This window comes from Carcharhinus amblyrhynchos, chromosome 5 (genome assembly GCF_965287045.1).
Source record: "Carcharhinus amblyrhynchos chromosome 5, sCarAmb.v2.hapA, whole genome shotgun sequence".
NCBI lineage: Eukaryota > Metazoa > Chordata > Chondrichthyes > Carcharhiniformes > Carcharhinidae > Carcharhinus > Carcharhinus amblyrhynchos.
Window position 1 is genome coordinate 93615390 of NC_137328.1, and position 22528 is coordinate 93637917.

Genomic DNA, 22528 nt, shown 5'->3' on the forward strand with positions numbered 1-22528 from the left:
TGGTCTCACCAGCCCCTTATACAGCTGCAACATAACCTTGCTGTTTTTAAACTCAATCCTTCTAGCAATAAAGGACAAAATTCTATTTGCCTTCTTAATTACCTGTTGCACCTGCAAACCAAGTCGTTGAGATTCCTGCACAAGGACACCCAAGTCCCTCTGCACAGCAGCATGCTGAAATTTTTTACTATTTAAATGATAGTCCATTTTGCTGTTATTCCTACCAAAATGGATGACCTCACATTTACCAACATTGTACTCCAACTGCCAGGCCCTTGCCCATTCAATTAGACTGACTATATCCCTTTGCAGACTTTCAGCATCCTCTGCACACTTTGCTCTACCACCCACCTTAGTGTCATCTGCGAATTTTGACATGGTACGCTTGGTCCCCAACTCCAAATCATCTATGTAAGTCATAAACAATTGCAGTCCCAACACTGATCCCTGAGGTACACCACTACTCACTGATCGCCAACCAAAAAAAACATCCATTTACCCCCACTCTTTGCTTTCTGTTGGTTAACCAATCCTCTATCCACGCTAATACATTACCCGCAACACTGTGCGCCTTTATCTTATGTAGCAGTGTTTGGTGTGGCACCTTGTCAAATGCCTTCTGGAAATCCAGATACACCACATCCACAGGTTCCCCACTGTCCACTGCACATGGAATGTTCTCAAAGAATTCCACCAAATTAGTCAAACATGACCTTCCCTTCATGAACCCATGCTGCACCTAACCAGTGGGACAACTTATATCCAGATGTCTTACTATTTCTTCCTTGGTGATAGATTTAAGCATTTTCCTACTACAGAAGTTAAGCTAACCGGCATATAGTTACCTGCCTTTTGTTAAACAGTGATGTCACATTTGCTGTGAAAGCAGGATAACTACTCAGTCATGCAGTATCTACTTAGGAGAGGGCTAATGGACTCTTCTTTACAAGAGAAAAGATCAACTATGATTTTTTTCTAGTCAAAGGAATGGAAGCTGGGGCTTTTGTTCAGGTAAACAGGGTCATGTGATACTGTTATTAATGGGAGGAGTTGGTATGTAACAGAAAGAGAGAAACAGCTTTCTGCTCTGTTTCTGGCCAGGGCTGAATCATAGAATCTCTTCAGTGCAGAAGAAACCGTTTGGCCCATTAAGGCTGCCCCGACCTCAATCCCACACAGGCCTTATCCCCATCACCTTACTTATTTACCCTTTTAACCCCCTGACACTAAGGGGCAATTTAGCATGGCCAATCAACATAATCCGCATATCTCTGAAGTGTGGGAGGAAACCGGAGCACCCAGAGGAAACCATACAAACGCAGGGAGAATGTGCAAACTCCACACAGTGACCCAAGCCAGGAAACAAACCTGGGTCCCTGGCACTGTGAGGCAACAGTATCAGTGCACAGTTTAAAGACAGAAGTCTGCAAGCTGCTTTGAAAATCAAAACTTCTCTGAAACTTTGAGGATGTTAGCCCAATTTATAGCAAGTTCATTTAAAGTGGCATTTGAGTCTAGGAGAACCATTGCTTATTTGAAATGAAAATAGTGATAGATTAAAATTTAGAGTTGCTTCCTTTCTTTTTTAAACGATTGCTCAACTGTTTAGTTAAGCTGCTTCATTTTATTAGAGTTATATTTAAACTGTGTTATGAATAAAGTTTGTATACATAAAAGATCCTTAATTTGCCAGTAGAATTACTCCTTGAGCAAAGCGTCCTATGGTCATGCTTATGCGAAAACAGAAAAGTTGTTGGGATCTAGTCTGCCCTCATGATATACCTTGGGGTTTGGGTACAGGACTCCAGCAAGATTAAATGTTACTTTTGATGCGTAGGAATACGTACTATGATGGAATACCCTAAAACAGAGAATACTTTAAGGGCAGATAAAACATTAAGTTAAATCTGGATAAATGTGCATTTGACTTCCCATCCTTAGGTGACCCAAAGAACATGAAGCTTGTCATTTTTAACAATGTTTCATATGCTAGTCTTCCTGCTTGGTATTAGTGCAGCTTGTTTCACAATACATCGAATTTGCAAGCATGGAAAATACTGTTCTTTAGCTTGGAAAGCGAGGAAAATAAAAGGGATTGTTAAGAGTACTCTTGCTACTGAAACACCAACTCCAGTAAGATTCTGTAAAATGGGAGTACTTAAAATAGTATACCTAATAAATGTTATTTGAATAATTGTTCATTGTAGAATAACGTACACGCTATGACAAGTATGAGTTAGAAAAGGTTATGGATTAACCTTGCTGACTTGAAACAAATGCCAGACAAAGAAAATCTCTAAAATTAGATTGGCGAATGCAAGTCCTCAACTGTGTGATGGTTTTACAAAAAGATTTTTACAAAAACATTTTTGGTGTCTTAGCAGAAGGGTGTCTTGCAATGTACATCTTTGAGCAGAATTAGGGGGATGATAGCACAGTGGCAATGTCTGGACTAGTAATCCAGATGCCTGGAGTAATGCTGCAATGACATGAGTTCAACTCCCATCAGGATCAATTCATTAGTAAATCTGGAATAAAATTCTAGTCTCACTAGTAATTGACTCAAAACTACTGGATAATGTCAACAAAAATAATCTGAAAAACATCCTGTGCATGTGTATGTGTGTGTGTGCATAATCTGCTGTCCTTTCCTGGTCTGGCCTACATGACTCTTGATACAAAGCAATGTGACTGACTATTAACTGCCCTCAGAAATAGCCTAACAAGTCACTCAGTTTTATCAAATCACTACAGAAAGTAGCATTGTCAGTGTACCTTCACCAAAATAACTGCAGTAATTCAGGAAGGCAGCTCACCACCATTTTATCAAGGACAATGATAGACGGATAATAAATGCTAACATACCTCAAAACGCCCACAACCTATGAATGAATGAAAAGAAATTTTGATTGAATAAAAAATTATATACAAAGAGAGAGAACATAATTGTATGCAGGTGATGGAAATGAATTGGGGATTCACTTTCACTCCCATTAAAAAAGAAAAACCGAAAATTTAATTGTTAGGTGAGAAGTATGGGTGGAATTCTCCCAAAAAAATTCTCAGTGTCGACTTTGTATGAAAACTGGAGTAATTCACGCTTTTTTTTTCAGTGGGTGTTCACAGAAGAATCTCCCACACACTGCACTGCAGAGACCACCAGAGTGAATATCATTAAATTTCAGGGGGCGGAGTCTATTCCTGCTAGAGAGGCTGAAATCAGCGCATTGAGCGGACAACTGTGCATGTGTCGATCTGTCAGTGCCGAGATCAGCGTATGCACAGTGGCCCTGCTTTGATGGCCTCAACTGGGATCTTGGGTTCACATCACACTATCTGTAACCCCCACGACTTGCCTGGGCTTGCAAAATCTCACTAATTGTCCTGTCTGGAGACAATATACATCTCTTTAACCTACGCTTAACACTCTCTCCACTCACATTGTCTGTACCTTTGAGACTTGATTACCTGTAAAGACTTGCATTCCAACCATTATTTTGTAAATTGAGTTTGTGTCTTTATATGTCCTGTTTGTGAACAGAACTCCCACACACCTGACAAACAAGCAGCAAGCACTCCGAGAGCTAGTGGCTTTTGCTACCAAATAAACCTGTTGGACTTTAACCTGGTGTTGTGAGACTTCTTACTCTGTTTACCCCAGTCCAATGCCAGCATCTCCACATCATGACTCCCATTTGCTAGCTAGCTTGATCGGTGGCCAGCCCTGCGACGCCCGCAATGCCGGATCTCCACCCCACACCCTGTCACTGGTTCCCCGAACATTCCTGGGCCGGACCCTGACCACCACCACACACCCCCCCCCCTTCCTGGTCCACCGCAATCTCCAGCATCCCCCCCCCTCCCCCATACTAGCAACAGTAACCTCCCCCTGTCCCAGAGTGCTGACCCCCAACAGGCTGAATGTCCTCCTGCCATGGCTGTCCCCCCCCCCCTAATCACGGGCCGTCCTCCTTCCTCCATCGCTCCCTACGCAGTGTAGCAGCTGGACCTCCCACTCCCACTGATCACACCCTGGGCTCTGCCCACATCAGGCCCCCATTTGCCCTGCCCCCATGGCACTGCCCCATGCCTGATGGGCAATGCCAAGGTGCCCTCTGGGCAATGGCGCTTTGCCCCTTGGGCAGTGCCAGAGGCACAGGCTGGCACTCCCAGGGTGCCAATGCCCAGAGGTCAACCCACCGCCAACCCTTCGGGGAGCCCCAGTTGCCCTCTTCACTCCAGCAAGGTCAGACTGTTGTTCCCCAAAAGTGGGGAACTATAGTAAAACCCATTGGAGTGAACCACTCTTGCAGGGTGACATCAGTCCCAGGTCCACTAATCTCATTTAAATTAGGTTGAAATTACCAAGTTAATGGTCTTTGTGCCTCCCTGACGATTTTCGGCGCAGAGCAGACGCCGTCAGAAGTCTGATGCTGGGAAATGCTAGCATGGCGCAAACGCACTTGTGAAACCTGCAAATCAGCCGATGTGACAATCTCCCGGTCTGCTGCGCTAAAAAATTGGCGCAGCAGGATGAAAGAATCACGGCCTACATGTTTTTGTTTCTGTAAGTAAATACTTGTAAAAGTTCTTAAACATTCTTTCTCGTTCTTACACCACCTGGCTTTCTGGAATATAACAGCAGTAAGCACTGCACAGTCCTTGCGAAAATGAAGTCATGTTTTCACACCTACATGCTCCATCATGTTGTGTAGCACTGCCACAGTGCTAAATGGATTGATTCAGAACAGATCAAGCAACTCAAAACTGGGTGTGCAGAAGGCACTGCAGGCCATCAGTAACAAAACTGTATTCTACTGCAATCTGTAACCTCATGACAGAGAATAGCCCTTGAAATATCATTACCATCAAGTCAGAGGACCAATCCTGGTGCAAAGCATGCAACAGACCATGTTAGGAATAGCAGTAGGCATGCCTAAAAAAGTAAAAATTTGGTAAAGCTGCAAACAGGGCTCACATATGCTAACCAGTGCAAACAGCATACTATGACCAGAGCCGAGTGATTCCACAACCAATGGATCAGATCAATGCTGGCACACACAATCGAGAATGGCAACGAATAATTAAATTAACCAGAAGAAGCAGCTCCCAAATACCCCATCCCCGATAATGTGGAAGCACAGTATCTCAGTGAAAAATAAAAGACTAAGTGTACGGCACAGTGGCACACTAGTTAGCACTCCTGCCTCACAGCACTGGGCACCTGGATTTGATTCCAGCCTTGGATGACATTCTCCCTGTGTCTGGGAAGGTTTGCTACAGGTGCTCCAGTTTCTTCCCACAGTCTAAAGATACGCAGATTAAATGGATGGCCATGCTAAAATTGCCCCTTATGGTCCAAAGATCTACATGTTAAGGGGATTGGCAGCATAAATATGCGGTTATGGAGATAGGGCAGGGGTGAGTCTCGATAAGATGCTCTGTCGGAAAGTTGGTGTAAACCCAGTGGGCCAAAAGGCCATCTTCTGCACTGTAGAGATTCTATGAAAAGCACTGTTCACAAAATTTGGGTTACCAATCCTCTAGGATTGACCTGGAGTCACCAGAAATTGAAGATCAATCTCCAGGATACCGACGTGTGTAATCCTGAACAAAAATCATAATATCATGAATCATTTAAATATTTTGTTTTACCAGAAATACAAATATTGAAAATGGGGATAAAAGAAATGATGCTTGGCCGACAGTCATGCATCATCTAATTGGTCATCCTATCCAATTCCTATCCAATATCCTAATCCAATATTCCTATCCAACTGAAGGAAGGCAATGTGCCACAAGGATAGATGCATTGGCCATTATCACGTGAAGGAACTTCCAAGAATATATTTACTCACAGTTGGCCACCTAATGGTCACCATTGGTGAGATTAGCTTTACATTCCAGATTTATTAATTGAATTTAAATTCTATCGGCCAAGGTGGGATGTGAATCCTTGTCCTCAAAGCATTAGCCTAAACAGCTGGATTACTACCCCAGTGACTTTGCACAATGTCATCATCTCCCCAAAGGTTAATATAAAATGTTAGCAGCACATTATGACATATTTGAAGATCAGACTATATCCACCTGCTGTTTCAATTCTCCCACAACATTCTCATCAGTTTTATCAAACTACCAGAATTATAGAACTTTGTGAAATTATAGGAGGGTAAATCTTAATAGTAGTGTGTTTCATAAAGAAAAAGATTTGTGCCAAATGGCAATACTGCCTTGTTCATGTGTGTCCATGGCATGTGTGTGCTGCTTGAGTGAATATAAGCCAGAGAATATTCAAACATCTATGAAAGATTCTCTGTCATGCTCCTGGTGACTCTTGACTCTACATGGTGCGATCAATGGATTTTCCATGCTCCTGACAGACTCCTCCACATGGGAATTAGTCACAGATGTTACAACTGCCAAAGAGAACACCCCTAGTGTTTGGGGATTCTGGCGAAGTAGGATAAATTCTAGCCCAAAGAGTACAGAATATTCTTAACTTGATTTTATATGCTCTGTTAAATCCATTAACGTTGTGTGGTTCTGATAAGAAAAAAGATTGAAAATCGTGGGCTTCATTTGTATTCAAGTACCAATCATACAACTGGAAGTTTTCAAAACTAGCTAAGTCTATGAAATGCTTAGGTAATAAATAATTCCAAGGTCAAACAGTAGTACAGAATTAATCAGGGGAAAAAAAAGATAGTCCCCAAAAGCAGGCACGGTGATCACAATGCTTGATTAACCCATGCCCATTGCCTACTATCAGGCAGAACACAAGCTATTTGCTGCCTCCTAATTTAAATAATAGCATGCATCCCAAAGCTAAATGCGCTGTTTAAGTGGCTGCACATCTCATTAGGGGGCTCTCATTTTGTGCAAGACGAGCATCACTTTTATCTCGTATCTGCCATGTAAAGTCAGCCTGTACCTCTTAAATAGGATGTATGCCCTGGCTACTGGAGGTGTTGGAAGTAGCTGGCAAAGAGAGTCAGACCTGTAAGAAGACTAATAGTGAAACAGGGCAGAAAACCTGCTTGGAAATTCTTAAACACAGCACTGCTGGCCATAAAGATGAAAGTGGATAGGAGGAGAAATGGCTTTGATCCACAGGGAAACAGAAGGTCTTTCACACAAACTGAATAAGGAACAGATAGCAATTGCAGACAATGCCAACAGCGTAGCCTGAGGACCTCAATTCAATACCACACGAGGATGAATTTTAAGTTGCTCCACAATGGGCAGGTGTTGGACCCAGAAATGGGCTGATCACCAACTCCCACTCTCACAGAACAGTAAGTTTTTCATCCAATTGGCAAGCACCCAGTAGGGTACTGGTCAACAGAAATGAGAAATGGTAGGCAGCATATCAACCAGCAGTGCAAGGGAACAGAAGAGGCAAGCCATGAACCAAAAGTCAGTCACAATGACTGGCACAGGATTCTGGCACCTACTGCATTAATCATATATTGGAGGCTGAAGCATTTTGCAGGAAAACGTTTAAATCCTTTGAAGAATTGCAGCAGGTAAGAACTTGGTGTGACATGTAGGTTGCCCTTGGTGCTAGCAGTGAATCATTCAGGACTCTTGCCATGGAAGAAAGGACATTTGAATGCAGCTGATGCTGAAAAGCAAGTGTCCAGGAAAACACTCAAATTCAACCCTTTATCTCACTAAAAAAGGAGTCACTAGCAGCTGATAGGTTCAGAGACAGGACAGGCCTACAGATTGATGATGATTCCCTACAAGTCCTCCTCCCAGCTGCGTATATGTGGGACGTCCACTGCCAGAAAATGAGAAGAGGAAATCTTCCAACTCCACACAACCAGCCTGGATGGAGGTCACAGTGGTGACCAGCAGTTGTGGGGTCATCCAGAGAACCTGGCTGCAGTGGCAGAAAGGTCTCAGTGACCTTTTGATATCTGCCAGAGTATCTAGCCGTTTCAGAGATGGAAGGGTGTGATGTGAAATGACTTGAAACTGGCATTGCCTCCTGTACTGCCTAAGTGTAGGAGGTGCATGACGCAGACATCGCCACTCTGCATTACCACAGGAGTTTAGCAGAGTGTGGGAGGCAAGAAGATGGTACTATGTCACCTGTCAACTGGCGGTGTGGGAGGCAAGAAGATGGTACTATGTCACCTGTCAACTGGCAAAGAGCATTGAGAAACGTTAGCCTCCAACAAAGTACATGATGACCACACATTTCAAGGTATGATTGCAGCACAGCATATTCATTACAATGTCCTTTTTCAGTTCCAGGAGGAGGAGATGCATGATAAGACGGAAAAGGCTATGATCAGAGGTGAACATGCCAAACTGGCCAGCTTCACACTGCCAAAGGAAGTGGTCCTAGAGCACGATGTCCTATTGCTGAAGCCAATCCATTAGTCAAGGTGAGCTTGGAGAGAATCTCCCGGGCATTCTGATTCCAGGGGCTCACAGCTGTCTCCTGAAAACTCAGCTTTGGGATTGTAGCAATGGTGGTGGTGGGGGAGTGCAATTGGGGGCAACTGTTTTGAAAATTGGGAAGGCTGTTAAGCAGGTGGCATTAATGGATTTGATCTGGGAGGCTTGCACAATGTGGGGAGGATGGTCTGTCTGAATGCAGAAGGGTTTAAGATTCAAACACTGGCCTAACATTGCCTAATGTTGCCACGGTGTATTCCCCAGCATCCCAGCCCCCCCATGATAACCACCAGACAGGGAAGGTCTCAATGGTGCCTGTGGGCATAGTGCGCTCCCTCTCTATAGATACCGAAGCACGAACATAGCCGCAGAAGAGGTGCAGATAATCTGGCCTGACAGCCTCAATTTCCCGAATGGATGTTTATTCTATTTTGAACAACAAATTAAATAAAATTAGCAAATTAAGGGACAAAATAAAAGTCAGCCCCTTAAATGGATACATCAAACAACAAAGAAAACTAAAAACATCAAAAACAGAAAGTGATTAGAGTCGTCAATAAAACACTCCGATTCCCATAGTGCCCACCAAGCACAGAAGGCCTCAGTCTTGCCACTGAACACCGCTTCCTCTTCAGGGACATCCATCCACAAATGTAGCTACAGAAGAGCGACTGACAGTTGGACCAGACGATCCTCTTGATTGCCTGAATGGATGTTTATGTTCTTTTGGTTAAGCCAATTAAATTAAATTAAACAAACTGTGCCACAAATGAAAACAGCAGCCCCTTAAAGGAATACTACATCAAATAAAAACAAATCACAAAGCAAACTTGAAACAACAAATCAATATGCAATTAAATGGGTCAATAAGACACCCCAATCCCTGGGGTGCCCATCTGTAACGGAAGGCCTCGATTGTGCGGTAGACACCATGTGCTGCCCCTCCAGGCCACGAATACAGAATGGATGTCAAACCAACTAAATTAAATCAAATAAATTATGGATAAATTAAAAGAGCAGCCTCTTAAAAGGACACTGCATCAAACAAAAAAATTGCAATGGAACCTTAAAACATCAAAATAAAATGTGATTAAATGCATCAATAAAAGACCCCAACCCCTGCAGTACCCACCAGATGTGAAAGGAAATGGATGCTTATAGGTGTACAAATACCCAACATCTGTTTAACAATGTCACTGACTTAATAAAATTGCCATTAAATACCTACAATGTAATTTCCATTTAACAATGTAATTAATAAGGCAATGACAGTGGAATCCTTCCAGTTAAAATACGTCTCAGAATTAATCAATGGCATACTGCACCATGGGAAAGTCTGCAAAAGCTTGCCAGATCCTCACTCTACCAACTTCTCTTCAGCAAGATGGAATGAAATATATTCAGCTATCTTTGCACACAAAGCCTCGAGGACCTCCCTGTGAGCTAGACCAAACTGTGAGATGTTGTATGGAATGAACCAGACACAAAGGTTCATGGTCATCTTCACAGTCAATGCCTTCCTCACCCTATCCTGAAACTGCATTTCTAGATGCAGCAGGCAGCAAATTTCTGTGAGCACCTTCTTACATAAGTGGAGACATCTGGTACACTGCTCCTCACTGAGGTCAAGGTTAATGAATTGCTTACCAAATGTCTTGGGCGAATATAGCGTCCTCCTGGAGCCCTTCTCCCAACCATGCACCCTCTTCCTCCTCTTCCATTTCCTAGCAGTTTATTCTCCTCTGTACTGCCACTACTCATTATCCCTAATTACTGCAGACTGAGGAGGAATACAACCTACTGCATCTATGTCCTGGAGCAAGTGATCTGAGCAGATTCCTTGAAATCAGGACTAAGTTTTTTAGCACCTCCACATTACGCCCTGTCAAGTCAGTAATTCTAACTAACACTACAGGCCATCAAACATCGAGAAACTTAGTAGAAATCAACCAGCAACTAACCTGGAAGTAGTTAATGATCCCTTTCAATAGCACTGTTGGGATCCTCCAAGGTGTTCAGTTATGCAACTTTAGTTGGGGAATTAATCTCTAAAATGGTGGTGCTGATGTCAAATGCTGAATGGCATCCCACTGTGTCTACTCTGCATACTACCTGTGCCCACATCAATGCCCTACCCAAGATGGTACCTGATGTAGCTCACAACAGAATTGTGCACATGCATCATGGATGCTACACTGGAAGCAATATGTCCTCATTTTGTAAAGTATGAAATAGCAATCAAAACAAATTTCAAGAATGGTACTTTTACCTATGAGATAAAATCTAGGTAAAAGGACAAAACAATGTAATAACATAGTTTTGCTTGCTTTTGTGACAATCTCCAGAAGCAAAAAAGTGGATTCTCCGATTTGGCCCAAAGCATCTTGTGGTCCATGAAGACTGTTGTGCCATTACAAGACTAATCACATGTAGAACGTAAAACAAATACCTTAAGAACATTTCAGGACACTTATTTTATATTATGATTTCTTATCTAGTTCCATTTCCATAACATTAAGAGGCTATGGGAATTCTCCAAACCAGAAAAATGTTGTTGACTTTCTTCCACCTTTTCATAAGTTATTAAGTAACATTTATGTCCTACATTCAGTACTGCACTATTTTCTATTCTACACAAAGTTTATTTTAGTTTATTTATTAGTGTCACAAGTAGGTTTACATTAACACTGCAATGAAGTACTGTGAAAATCCCCGAGTCATAAGAACATAAGAACGTAAGAGTCACCACGCTCCAGTGCCTGTTCGGGTACACAGAATTTAGCATGACCAATGCACCTAACCAGCACCTCTTTCAGATTGTGGGAGGAAACCGGAGCACATGGAGGAAACCCACGCAGACATGGGGAGAACGTGTAGATTCCACACAGAAAGTAACCCAAGCCAAGGATCGAGCCTGGGTCCCTGCCGCTGTGAGGCAACAGTGTGAACCACTCTGCTACCGTGCTGCCCAGAATTTCATGGAATTATTGGAAACTAGATATCAAATTTAAATACATGAATGGACTTGGTCCCAAAGAACCTTAACTCCACAGTTCAATTTCTGCGTCTAACAGTAGAACCAATCACCTGCCAGAGATGGAATTAACAGCAGAGAAAATAATACTAAAGCAAAGCAGCAAGTGGAGTTTAAAACCTTGTCTTACACCCCCAAGAATAGACATATAAAGACATAACTAAACTGATATTTCTATACAAAATTTTCATGATTTGTGGCATGATACATAATTATGCAACTGTTAAATGTCAAAATTCTGAGAACTGATGTTTACATTAAACCTTACTATCAAAGGCAGTCTATACAAACTAAACTTATCTTCCAGTTACTGTTACCATTGCGTAGAAGACCAAAGGAGAGAACAAGTTAAAATGAAACAATCATCTCTCCCAAGAACCACTAAATCAATTGATTTTAAGTAAAACATTAATGCAAATTAAGCATTTTTAAAAATAATTGTAAAAGACCATTTTGTAAAAGATAGTTACATTTCCTCAGTTTTAGAAAAAATATTTTCAAATTTTTTTCTGCAATGTGCAGGAATAAATCACCTAAGCAGGTTATATATAGCCCATAAACTAGACAGATTTAATTCCCTCTTACATCACTGGTGGATACTTCAAGCCACTTATCAGCTGAATATAGACCACATTTGTTGGACATGGCAGAATACTAGCAGTTACAGAAAAGGATTTGATACCATTTTGTACACATAATGGAAATCTCAATTTGCAAAATGTTTTGAAATACATTAAAACATGCACATCAAGTTTTTTTTTTAAATTGGGCATTTTGTTTTTGTAGTAACATGCTAGAATTCCAGCATTCACATTGTACCTGAACCAATTTATAACTTTCATTTATTTATATAGCACTTTTAACACAGAAAAGGCATGTTCAAGAGGTTTCACACACAAGTAATCAGACAACAATCGATGTTGAACCAAAGACAATATTAGAATTGGTGATGATCGAAGAACTGAATTTTAAGAAGGGGTTTAAATAATAATTGATGAAAATTTGAAAGGAATTTGAGAGCTTTCTAAAGCATATGGCCCAGGTAGTTGAATGTACTGCTAGAAAAAGTTGTAAAAGAGGAAGGTATGCAAGAGGCCAGAGTGTCAGAGTAATGGAAAGCCTACAGCAGGAAAAGGATTTAAACACAAGGCTGAGAACATTAAACTGGACATTTGTACGGGGCAGGGAAAGAGGTATCAATCACAAATGTGGGTCAGGGGAGGTAAATGAACTGGGTGATGACTTGGTATGGGACAAAGTTACAGGAGTTTTGGATGAGCTGAAGTTTGTGAAGGATGGATAATGGGAAACAGGCCAAGGCAGCACTGGGATATTCAAGTCTGAAGGCAACAACTGGCATGGATGTGAATGATAAAGTGGACTGGGGTCAGGGCGGAGGCCAGCAATGTTATAGAGGTGGCAGGAACTTGCTAGCCAATATTATAAATATTTCATCAATACCCATCTACTGTTGAACTCAAATGCAGAATATGCAACACTAGCGTACACATCTCAGTATACTGCAGAATCCTTTATCTTGCTCAAGTCTCAGATAGCCAGTAGGACTAACTAAACATGTCATCCTTATTTCCAATTTGTTGAATAGAAACCACAGTTGTTTATTTTCACCTCTGAAAGATATAAAAATGTATTTTCTCCAATGTTACATTTTGTATTTGTGCATTGAGTAACACAATTAAATATCAGCCACCATCAGGAGAAACAAGAGTACAATCCACTAAATTGTGTTTTAGAATAAACTACCTTCAATTATTTTTAGTTTACTAAAACTTCTAGGAGGACATCACAAAGCAGCCTCCTGTACTGCACCCCGCGCATTAATAAAATAAGCAGCAGCAGCCTTGATCCACCCAAGAATCATCATCACTGTATACATTATCATAGTTGATAAATAATCATTGTAATTGGGTTCCACTGTACAAACACTTACAAGTTCCTGATACCGCAACGTTCAATTACCTAATACCTCTTCTGCAGTATTTTACATTGACATCAAGCCTGGTACCTCATATTTAACTTCTCTGGCATTAGAGAGTTAATAATTAGCTTACACCAATTTTGGTGGTTATTATTCACAACCTACTTACACCAATTTTGGTGGAAGTAGACAGCATGTAAATTTGGTGCTACCTACCTCACTTACTCAAATATAGCATAGGGCAGAGAACCTATGATAGTAATGGGTGCCCCTGCTTTCAGCAGGGAACCATGGAATTCTAATGAATGTTCTTAAAAGCAGCCTGTCCCTCTTGAAGAAAGGGCAGCTGAACTGATTTAAAGAAAGCCATTGTTGATATTATTGCTACAATTTTAAACAAGGAAAATAGAACAGCAGTGCACTGAAAAGGCTCCAGGATCATGAATGAAGGCTTGAATGATGGTGAACAGCAGGAGAAACAACATGGTTCTCTGGGAGCCAGGAGTCTCTCTGACAACATTTAAGGACAGTAAAAAGTCTGACTACACCAGGTTTTAGTCCAAAACCTGGTGTTGTCAGACTTTTTACTGTGTTTACGCCAGTCCAACGCCGGCATACCCACATCATAACATTTAAGGAGGCATTGGGAGCAAGTAGCTGGTAGAATTCCAGATTCTGCAGTTGAATACTTGTGCCATAAGAAGCTTAATGACATTAAGGTCACTGAATGCATCTTCACATGACGTCTTTTACCTACTTCCCCACCAGCTTCTCACCTTGCTCCATACAACACATCACTTCATTTACCCAGAACCAGTCTCTATCACTCAGGACTCACAATCACCTGCACATACTTTCAGCTATCCAGCTCTAGCAAGAACATCACCCAGGCAGTGCAACAAAATAACAAGTATTGTTATTTACAACTTTTTCTAGCAGTACATTCAACTACCTGGGCCATATGCTTTAGAAAGCTCTCAAATTCCTTTGTCTTACAGGGCAAAGTAACTAATAAGAGCAGAGCAGAGTTAGGAGGGGACAAAAACACTGGGTCTCATAGTCCTTACAGAGCAGATGGCTCTCTGTCTCATAAGGCTAGTTGCAACAGAACCTTCGGCATTCCACATCACTGAGAACATGAAGGATAATTATATGTTCCTGTCTTACACCCCTTGTGATCTCACAGATCACCCTCCTGTTGCAATTGAACAAATGTAAAAACTGCTGATGGTCTCATCAAGGAACTTGGTTTCCATTCCAACTTGCTTCTCCTATCCCAACCTTTCCATTCTGGACTGTCTGTTTTCAAGCACCCAACAACTGTCAACTGCCCGACTACCATACAACAGTGAGAAGACAGGGATCAGTACTGATGAAGAAGCTCCATCATTCAATCCGACACTCAGCCACCAGTTCCGATACTAGCATTGAGAGACCAGTACTGAGTTTGGATCAGCACTTAATGAATCATAGGAACACAGTACTTAAGAGCAGGAGTTGGGCATTTGGCTTTTCAAGCTACCTCTGCTATTCAATATGATCCTGGCTGATCTGGTTGTGGTCTCAACTCCACCTTCTTGTCTAGCCCTCATAACATTTGACTCCTTTGTTCATCAAAAATCTATCTGAAGCCTTGAATAAATGTATAGATCAAACGGTGGCCTAGACTCAAAATGCTGGGTCTATTCTTTTCCCATAGATGCTGTTAGACCTGCTGAGATTTTCCAGCATTTTCTGTTTCTAAATAAATTTAGAGACCCAGCCTCCACTACTTTCTCAGAAAGAGAATTCCATACACCAAAAAAGCCTCAGAAAATAAAACTCATCTTAAACCACATCACCTAGTTTTAGTCTCCCTCAAAAGAGAAAACGTCTGTCAGGTATCCACCCTATCAAGTCCCCTCAGGTCCCATATGTTTCAATAAGATCACATTTCAATATTCTAAACTCCAACAGATATAGGCCTCAAGCTGCTTAACTGTTCTTCATTGGATAAGCCCTTCAATGCAGGAATGAGTGAAGTTAACCTTCTCTGAACTGGTTCTAATGCAATTGTATATTTTTTCAAATAAGATGATTACACAGTATTCCAAATACAATTTCATCAATGCTGGATTAAGCTGCAATAAAACTTCCTTACTACATTCCTCTTCAATAAATACGAACATTCCAGGTGCCTTCCCAATCACCTACTGTACCACTCACTTGATGTGAATCATTTACCAGGACACCCAGCTCCATCTGCACCACGAAGTTCTACAATCTTTATCCATTTAAACTGCCTTTCTATCCTTCCTGCCAGTGAAGAAGTTCACATTTACCTATGTCATACTCCATCTGCCAATTTTTTGCCCACTCACTTAAATTGTCTATATCTCTTTGCAGGGTTTCTACAGAACAACTTAATTCCCTACCTATATTAATGTCTCTTTACCCCAAGTCACTGATATGGATTGTAAAAAATTAAGATTCCAGTAGTTACAGCTTGCCAATCTGAAAAAGTCCTATTTATATCTACTCTTTGCTTCCTGTTGACTAACCAATTTTTTTATTCAATTTTTTATTCTATTCCCTGCACCATGTGCTATTATCTTGTGTAGTAACCTTTGATATAGAACATAGAACATAGAACATTACAGCGCAGAACAGGCCCTTCGGCCCACGATGTTGCACCGACCAGTTAAAAAACAATGACCCTCTAACCTAAACCAAACCCTTACCATCCATAAACCTATCCACGGATCTCTTAAACGCCCCCAAACTAGGCGCATTTACAACTGCAGCAGGCAGGGCATTCCAATCCCTCACCACCCTATAACTACCACCCCTTAATTTAAAGCTATGCCCCCTCGTGCTAGCTTTCTCCATCCAAGGAAAAAGGCTATCACTGTCCACCCTATCTAAACTTCTAATCATCTTATATGTTTCAATAAGGTCCCCTCGTAGCCACCTTCTTTCTAACGAAAACAACCTCAAATCCCTCAGTCTCTCCTCATAGGACCTCCCCTCCATACCAGGCAACATCCTGGTAAACCTCCTCTGCACCCTCTCCAAAGCCTCCACATCCTTCCTATAACGTAGGGACCAGAACTGCACACAATACTCCAAGTGTGGCCGCACCAGAGTTTTGTACAGTTGCAACATGACGCTGCGGCTCTTAAATTCAATCCCCCTACCAATAAACGCCAAGACACCGTATGCCTTCCTAACAACCCTATCTGCTTGATTCCCAACTTTCAGGGATCTATGTACACATACACCTAGATCCCTCTGTTCATCCACACTATTCAGAGTCCTACCGTTAGCCCTGTACGCTACACATCCATTATTCCTGATATGGTATCTTATCAAATACCTTTTGGAAATCTAAGTACATCACATTTACCAGTTCCCCTCTATTCAGCTTAAATGTCACTTTGATCATTAAGTAAACATAACTTCCCTTTCATGAAGCCATGTTAGCTCCATTTGATCACACTGTGATTTTCTAAGCATCCTGCTATTATCTCTTTAATAATAGATTCCAACACTTTCCCTATGACAGATGTTAGACTGCCCGTCTATAGCTTCCTGCTTTCTGCCTCCTTCTTTCTTGCACAAAGGTGTTACATTTGATACTTTGCAATCTGTTGGGACCATTCCAGAATCAAAGGAATTTTGGCACATGATAACCCAATGCATTTGCTATCTGTATCACCGCTACTTTTAAGATCCTAGGATGCAGATCACTTGGGACTTCAGAACTAACAGCTTCCCTAGCATTTTTTCTCTGGTGATGATTTTAAGTTCATCCCTGTCTATCACTTCTTGACTATCAAGTATCTTTGGGATGTTTCCTAAGTCTTCTACTGTGAAGAAGAACACACAATACTTATCCAAGACCTCCACCATTTCCACCATCATTCACAGCTCTGACGAAGGGTCATCCAGAGTTGGAACATTAGTTTTATTATCTCTCCACAGATGCTGTCAGACCTGCGGAGATTTTTCAGCATTTTCCGTTTTTGTCTCCATTTCTTTGTTTTCCATTATCAATTCCCCAGACTCACTCACTGGACGACCAACACTATCTTTAGTATTCTTTTCCTATTTAAATACTTGTCAAACTCCTACTATCTGTTTACATATTGCAAGCTAGCTTTCCCTCAAACTCTCTTTCTGCCTCTTTTATTATCTGTTTAGTCATTCTTGCAGGTTCTTGAAATCTGTTCAAACCTCTGACCTCTCGCTAATCTTTGCCGATTGTATAGTGTATCACCAGGCATGCACGGGTTACAACCAGGCCAGGGGTAGTGAATGGATCAAGAACCAGCTCCAGAGGGCCAGACTGCAGATGAGTTTGGAGGCTGGTGATTCAGATGAGAATTTTGAAGGGAGAGCATATAAAAGAATGGGGACAGGGACGCACACCAAGTGCATTGCCTAGCTTCTGAGACAGTTTCCTGTCATTGTCATCAGCATTGAGGACAGCACATAAAGTAACTAAGGACACAGCACAGAATTTGTCCTCTGCACAGTCTCTGCTCCATCTCCCTATCAAGCTGCTGCCCCCAAATCAGCTATCATTTTGGTGTGAGCAGGCCCCCTTTTTCTCAGCCTTCCTTCTGTTAAATTCAGGAACTCACCACAACTTCTCCTAAACAGTCCAGAATACTTTCAGACATTGTGTGAAAGCAGAAGTTCTTCAAAATCGACTTACCTACAAATTGGGTGCCTGGCTATTTAGATAATGCTGTGTTAGGTCCTCCCAGCTGAACGCTTGTATTTTAGTGACTAGCACACACTTTTGTCAAATGGATCCCCATGGTCCAAATATGGCATGTGGGCTTCTCACCAGACAGTATAATGTCATACTGAGTTCAGAAGTTTCAGAGCACACAGGGTACAGCCACATGAGCACCCTCCTCAAAATAGTGCACTGCACCAGCCATGTCAGAAGATGATGATGGCACAGAGCATATTCCCAGCAGGGCAACTGGCCATCGCAGTTAGCGAGTTACAGATTTTAATTTTGTGTCCAGAAGGTTTAGGTAACAGTAACTATATCAGCATTTTGAAAAATACAGGTGCTGTGCATACATTACAAATGCCACAAGCACTTCTAGTTGATCCATAATGTTTATTTTACAAAACCACTTCCCATTCATTTCCCATGCTAAGATTACAAGCCAAATCACATTACACCTTAAACGGAAAACGTCATTCCCTTCAATAGGCAAATACAAGAGTTTAAAGAAGAACAGTTTTACTTTTACTTATATTTCACAGCAATCTTTTTTTATTGGTTCATATGGATAGTTATAGAAGTGCAGAAAAGATTCTTTAGTCTGGAACTCTGCTGGCAATTAGCAGATGAAACTGCTCTGTCAGCTATTTTAAACAGGCTATTACTGCTGTTAAAATATTGGACGCAAGAATGTCAGATTGTCATGTTAAGCATTTATCCATCAACATGACCAAAAGTGATTTTCAACCTTTTACACAGAATTCCCAAGTAATGTCACTGGAGTAGAACTATTGCAAACACGAACAGGTACCATTCATAAACTGCTTCACAATCTCAATCTGTTCAAGTACTACTAATAAATGCTTCTTCAGAACCACCATTCCAATGCACGGAGAAGTGTAAAATGCCAGTCAATTATTAATAACTGTGTAACTAAATTCCTGTCCAGTCCAATGTCATGTTACTGTGCCACAGGGCTCCCAACCTTTTAGGTCAGAGGACAGATTCAACTGACCAGAACTGAACATAAATGCATATCTACCAGAATTCTAGTTCAGTACCACTACATGCTACCGTTATAGAGAAATCCACAGAAAATATCTGCACCTAATCAGTACCAGTGATTAAACTGATAATTGAGAATCCTTCATGTACTAATGTCTACCATTTTGGAATTTGGGGATTTTACGTCAGTTCAATATTGGAAATCTCTATTATCTTCAGGGGTGTCTTTTACTTTGGTGTACAGATAACGGCCTCTACATAATTTAAACTGTAAAACTGTATTCCTAAAGAAGCATCCTCTATTTTTATTTTGTTAATACTGATTCATGCATATCAAATTTGCAGAGTGTGTTTTCATGGGTACTTTCCCTTAGGTTATGTCTGTACACAAAAAAGTGTGAATTACATGGAACTACAACGTGAGTTGCTAATCCCTGCGACGTAATAGCAATGAGTTATCTTGTATAGCTACTGCCTATAAAAGATACTGAGTGTAGTAGTTGTTTTAAGTTTAGATTCCATGACAGAGTAATTGCTTATTCAACTGGTGGTGCTCTCATTACTAGACTGGGACAAGGTTATCTGTTCCATGATGTCACCACTCTAAAAATCAGCATATTGTTGTCATAAATGCATCATCTTCTCCATGACTGACACCCAGCCTTGCAGGTCAAAGGTAAACATTATCTTGGTTTACAAATGTAAAAACGTTAATGCTTCCAAATATCAAATGATTTTTAAGTTAAGGATTGTGTTTTGTTACCACCTTGAATTTATGTTTCTTTTCCATTCCTGCTATTTTAAAAAGTATGTTAAATAACATTTTAGCCACTTACACAGTGCATAATTCAGCTAAACATCAAACTGCACAATGAGAATAATAGTTAACAAAGGTGTGTATGAGTCTCTTACAAGCGAGTTAGCTAGCTAAGTTGACAACTACTTGTGAATGAGATATGATCATCTCATTTGAAAACCCACCATCTCATGTATATTGTAGGTTTCCATTGTAGATCAAAAAATGTAAATATTCAATATATTTTTTAAAAATATTTTTCTGAGGCTCATCTAAATGTCAGTATCAAAAAGCTACATATTAATAAATAAAACAAACTTAAAAGCACTTTAATTTACAAGACATACTTTAGTTTCACAATTAACTTAGAGTAAACATACACTGGAACTACAGCGCATAACAATTCATCGAACAGTTAATGTAAACCTTTATTTGGAAAGCAGCACTTTAGGAACTTGGATGCAATCTTTGTAGTTTTGCATTTACTGACTATTACTAGGTTTTTTTTTACTTAGTAGATGGTTTTTGTTTCTCTAATACGTTTTCAATTTGAGCAAACAAAATACCGAGATTACAGACAGTCCTCAGTGTACTGTCTTAGCACTGCAAACCAAAATTGGGGTTAGACTTCAACATGCTTCTTACAAGCGGCACGACTACTATAACTTTAAACACGTCACACTTCGGTGGATAAGTAAACCACAAAACAGAACTTCTGACTACCTTGCAAGGAAATGCAACAATCCTCTCAAATAAGCGTGTAATAAATTACATTAGCACTTTTTGCAAAGTTGTATTGTTCTTAATTACAAGCACCGCTATTTTAAGACTTGTTTCATTGGATCGCTTTACACTTACTACACAAGTAGAAAACAATAACATTACAGCTCTGTTTTTGCTTCAAACCAATGCAGATATACAGCTACATGCAATTTGAATGAGTAATTCAAAGTAAATGACTATTATTTATTTTAAATTAAAAAGTTACAGATGGCAGATTACATTCACTTGTTTTCTTCTTCCATGGCTCCCCTAAAGCAGCGTGGTGTAACATGGCACCAGGAGAGCCTCAGTTCAATGCAACTTAAAGACTTGGCTGCTCACTCGCTCAGAATGCTAGTATTGTTTGCCAACAAATAAAAACACAATTTATAAAATTCTGAAACGTACGATTATAACAAAGGAAAATCCAGATTCCAAGAACTTCAAGACATTAGATGGCTTTGTCTTTGCGGGAATACATCTAGATTCACCAATGCTAAATAAGCGAGACGAGGTAAAACAAAATGTGTTACTTGTATGTGTTTGTTTTATTACTCGCCGCATTACCAACATGACTTTTCCAGTTCACTGAACAGCATCTTGTATAGGCGACCTACTAGGGAGCAAGGACAGCTAGTTGTGTCCTAACTCCAAGCATAATGATAATATGAAAAGAAAATATTTATTTCAACTAATACAGTTTACAAACTTTCCCTCCACAATAACATCACTATCATCGCTCAAGTCATCCGTCTGTGTTTTCCATCCACAGCACAATGACATGTGAACTTCCAGAACTATAACTAACGTGGCTTTTTAGCGCAAGATGCAATTACAACGTGAAATAAAACATTTATTGCTTAACGCCCTTTTCCCCCCCTCAAACCTTTTGTGCAACTCTATTCTGCTTCCGACCCCAAACCCCCCTTCTTCCAGCTTTTGATCACTCTGGGACGAAGTTCACCCCTTGCACCTCAAACAGTTCTGTGGCTCTCCCTCCTCTATACGAGTTGCAGAAAAGTGTAAATAACCCCACTGCACAAAAAGTGACAAGAGCACCACCAGCTACAAAAGCCCCTCAAAACCAAACCGGTACAACTTATAGGACAGCTTTCTCCACCAGTGTGACTTACTTTTTTTTCCTTCCCACCCCCCACCCAGCATATCCATGAGCCACCCACCCACCCACCCCCACAAAGCAGCACCCAATGTTCCAGCACCAAGAGAACAGCAGCTACTTCTTGTCCTGGAGTCTAACTGAGGGAGTCAGGATTAAACTTAAATGTTTTCACACACACCCCACAGTCCCGAGTTTGACATCTCACTATACCATTCCGGACCCGCCGGAGTTGAATCCGGGCTCGGTTTGCCCGTAAAAGCTGAGGTAAACTTACTTTTCCCTGGCTTGGCTGTCAGAAGGTACAGTGTTACTCTTGCCTTTGGCGTACATGCTTGAAGAGCTGGATTGTCACGCACCTGTCAAGCCATCAGGTCCCGGGAACAACCCCGTCACCATGGCGACGAAACCACGGCCCGCCGCCATTGGCGGGCGCCGGGCCCGAGGCCGCCCCCTCGCCATGGCAACCGCCTGATGGACGGGCCCGATTGGCAGCGCGAGCGGCTGCTTCTCGTTGGGGGAGTTTGAAACCGTTGGAGTTCGGATTTTTTCGAAAAAAACGGCCCGGCTGTTCTGGTGAAAGGCCCCAACTCCCCGGCAAAGGTGCGGCACAAAACCTGGACTGGATTGTGAAGCAGCCATCAAATTCACCAGATAAAAGACAACAGCAACTGCTGATACCGTGAGTTATTCCGCTATGTGTCCGCAAAACAAGTTCAACAACAACAACAACAAAT

At 41.2% G+C, this 22528-nt stretch overlaps 1 protein-coding gene across 7 annotated transcripts in view; it reads right to left on the reverse strand.

Annotated features, from left to right (window-relative positions):
* LOC145343183 (single-stranded DNA-binding protein 2) overlaps positions 1–22139 on the reverse strand; it is a 406347-nt gene extending 384208 nt beyond the window's left edge. For all 7 annotated transcript variants that reach the window (XM_080189193.1, XM_080189192.1, XM_080189190.1 and 4 more), the window contains exon 1: positions 22069–22139. In XM_080189193.1, the coding sequence (XP_080045319.1) occupies positions 22069–22124 (56 nt within the window). In that variant the 5' untranslated portion in view covers positions 22125–22139. The remainder of the gene's footprint in view (positions 1–22068) is intronic.
* Positions 22140–22528: the final 389 nt, after the last annotated feature.